This window comes from Etheostoma spectabile, chromosome 15 (genome assembly GCF_008692095.1).
Source record: "Etheostoma spectabile isolate EspeVRDwgs_2016 chromosome 15, UIUC_Espe_1.0, whole genome shotgun sequence".
In the NCBI taxonomy this organism is placed as follows: domain Eukaryota; kingdom Metazoa; phylum Chordata; class Actinopteri; order Perciformes; family Percidae; genus Etheostoma; species Etheostoma spectabile.
In genome coordinates, this window is record NC_045747.1 from 31,515,829 (window position 1) to 31,517,455 (window position 1,627).

A 1,627-nucleotide genomic window follows, 5' to 3' on the forward strand; every position below is an offset into this window, starting at 1 on the left:
TGACATCATGTTAGCTGACAGATAAGGGGTTGGTACACACATTATACAAATAACATAGTTATTGGTGTATCAGAAGTCCTTAAGAGTATTAAATATTGCACAGTAATGAAAGGGTTTTCTTTCTTTTCTGTCTGTTTTGTGTTGGAAACCTTTTGTTTGACCTCACGCACACAACTGCATCTACTGTTCTCTGTCTCTCCTGCAGGAAGCAACGCACAGTCAGAGGGTGAGTCCTCCTCCTAAAGAGAGTACACACAACAGTAACCGTAACTTCTCTATGTTTCTGACACTGTGTCATGATCCATCTGATGCACTACGAGGAAGTGAGGACCAAAATGCAGAGAGGAGGACATGAGTCCAAACGGCAAAAACACAAAGTCAAAAAATCCAAACCTGTAGGTGGCAGTGTAACGAGAAGCTCAAACCCACGTTAGCCAATCAGAATCTCGTCCTCGGCTGCCTAAACCTCCGTCCGTCTTACGTGCAAACCAAGATTTCCCAAAAGTAGTGTTGAAAATGTCAAAAAAAGTGACAAAGATTGAAAAAAAAACGTCAAAAGTGTTGAAAAAAGGGACAAAAACATAAGAAGAAGTTAACACCATTGTTGATTTTCAATTTTGACGGGAAGACACCACGAAGGTTAAAGGGTTATTTCAGATTAAAAGTCTCCCAATAACAAACTAACTAACTAACTAACTAACTAACTAATTAACTAACTAACTAACTAACTAACTAACTGACGGAGGCAGCGGTCGAGCAGCAACTCCAGTATTCTGCCAGCTAAAATGACTTCAAATAGAGCGGAGATAACGGCTTCAGTTCCCCGTCGTAAAGGCAGCAAAACATCCAAACGATCCCTTTAACATTAAAATCCATCAGACCAGCTCAGTAAAAAGCAAAAAGGTGAAATAAAACCTTATTTTCCTAAATTGTCAAACTGACCCGTGACGTGATGCGTCGGCATAATCCCGCCTCGTATGTTAAGCTATTCTCTAAAACCTTTTATTGGTGTACGGATTGAATCAAACGAGACTATTTGGCAGTTACATTTTTCAACAATGAACAGAGTTGCCCCCTTGCCTTTAGTCTTCATGCTAAGCTAATTAATGCTAATCCCCTTCTGGCTCTTGGGACATTTTTTTAAAGGATGGATATTTTTGAAGTGTATGAATTGGTTGTATGAGGTAATTATCAGTCAGTAGATGCCGGTCGACACACCATCGGTCTGAAGAAGTAGGCGGGAGTCCGACATGGAAGCCTCTCTCAACGCCACCAGACTCCTTTAACAAAAACAGTCATTTTACCTCTCAGAACGCGGGAGTTGCGGCTCCACCGCTGCCTCCGTCGCTTAGTCACTTTGTGTAATTGTGTGACTTTGGTGTTTTTAAAGGGTTAGTTCGGATTCACCAAAGTCTCACAGTAACAAACTAACTAACTGACGGAGGCAGCGGTCGAGCAGCAACTCCCGTGTTCTGCGAGGTAAAATAACTGTTTTTGTCAAAGGAGTCTGGTGGCGTTGAAGAGAGCGGAGATAACGGCTTCAGTTCCCCGTTGTAAAGGCGGTATACAGCAGCACATTATTGGTCTCCCTCCTGCACGCTGACATCACTTCCTCTGACATCACTTC

General features: G+C 42.3%; 1 protein-coding gene across 3 annotated transcripts in view; it reads left to right on the forward strand.

Moving 5' to 3' along the window:
• The window catches only part of LOC116702991 (serine protease 33), a 15,271-nt gene that overhangs the window by 1,412 nt on the left and 12,232 nt on the right, over nucleotides 1–1,627 (forward strand). The window contains exons 1-2 of one of the 3 annotated variants that reach the window (XM_032537562.1): nucleotides 206–218; nucleotides 513–524. In XM_032537562.1, coding sequence (XP_032393453.1) covers nucleotides 517–524 — 8 coding nt within the window. In that variant the 5' untranslated portion in view covers nucleotides 206–218; nucleotides 513–516. Of the gene's footprint in view, nucleotides 1–76; nucleotides 227–512; nucleotides 525–1,627 lie in introns of those variants that run through there. The other 2 variants (XM_032537561.1, XM_032537560.1) reach the window with 2 other exon arrangements.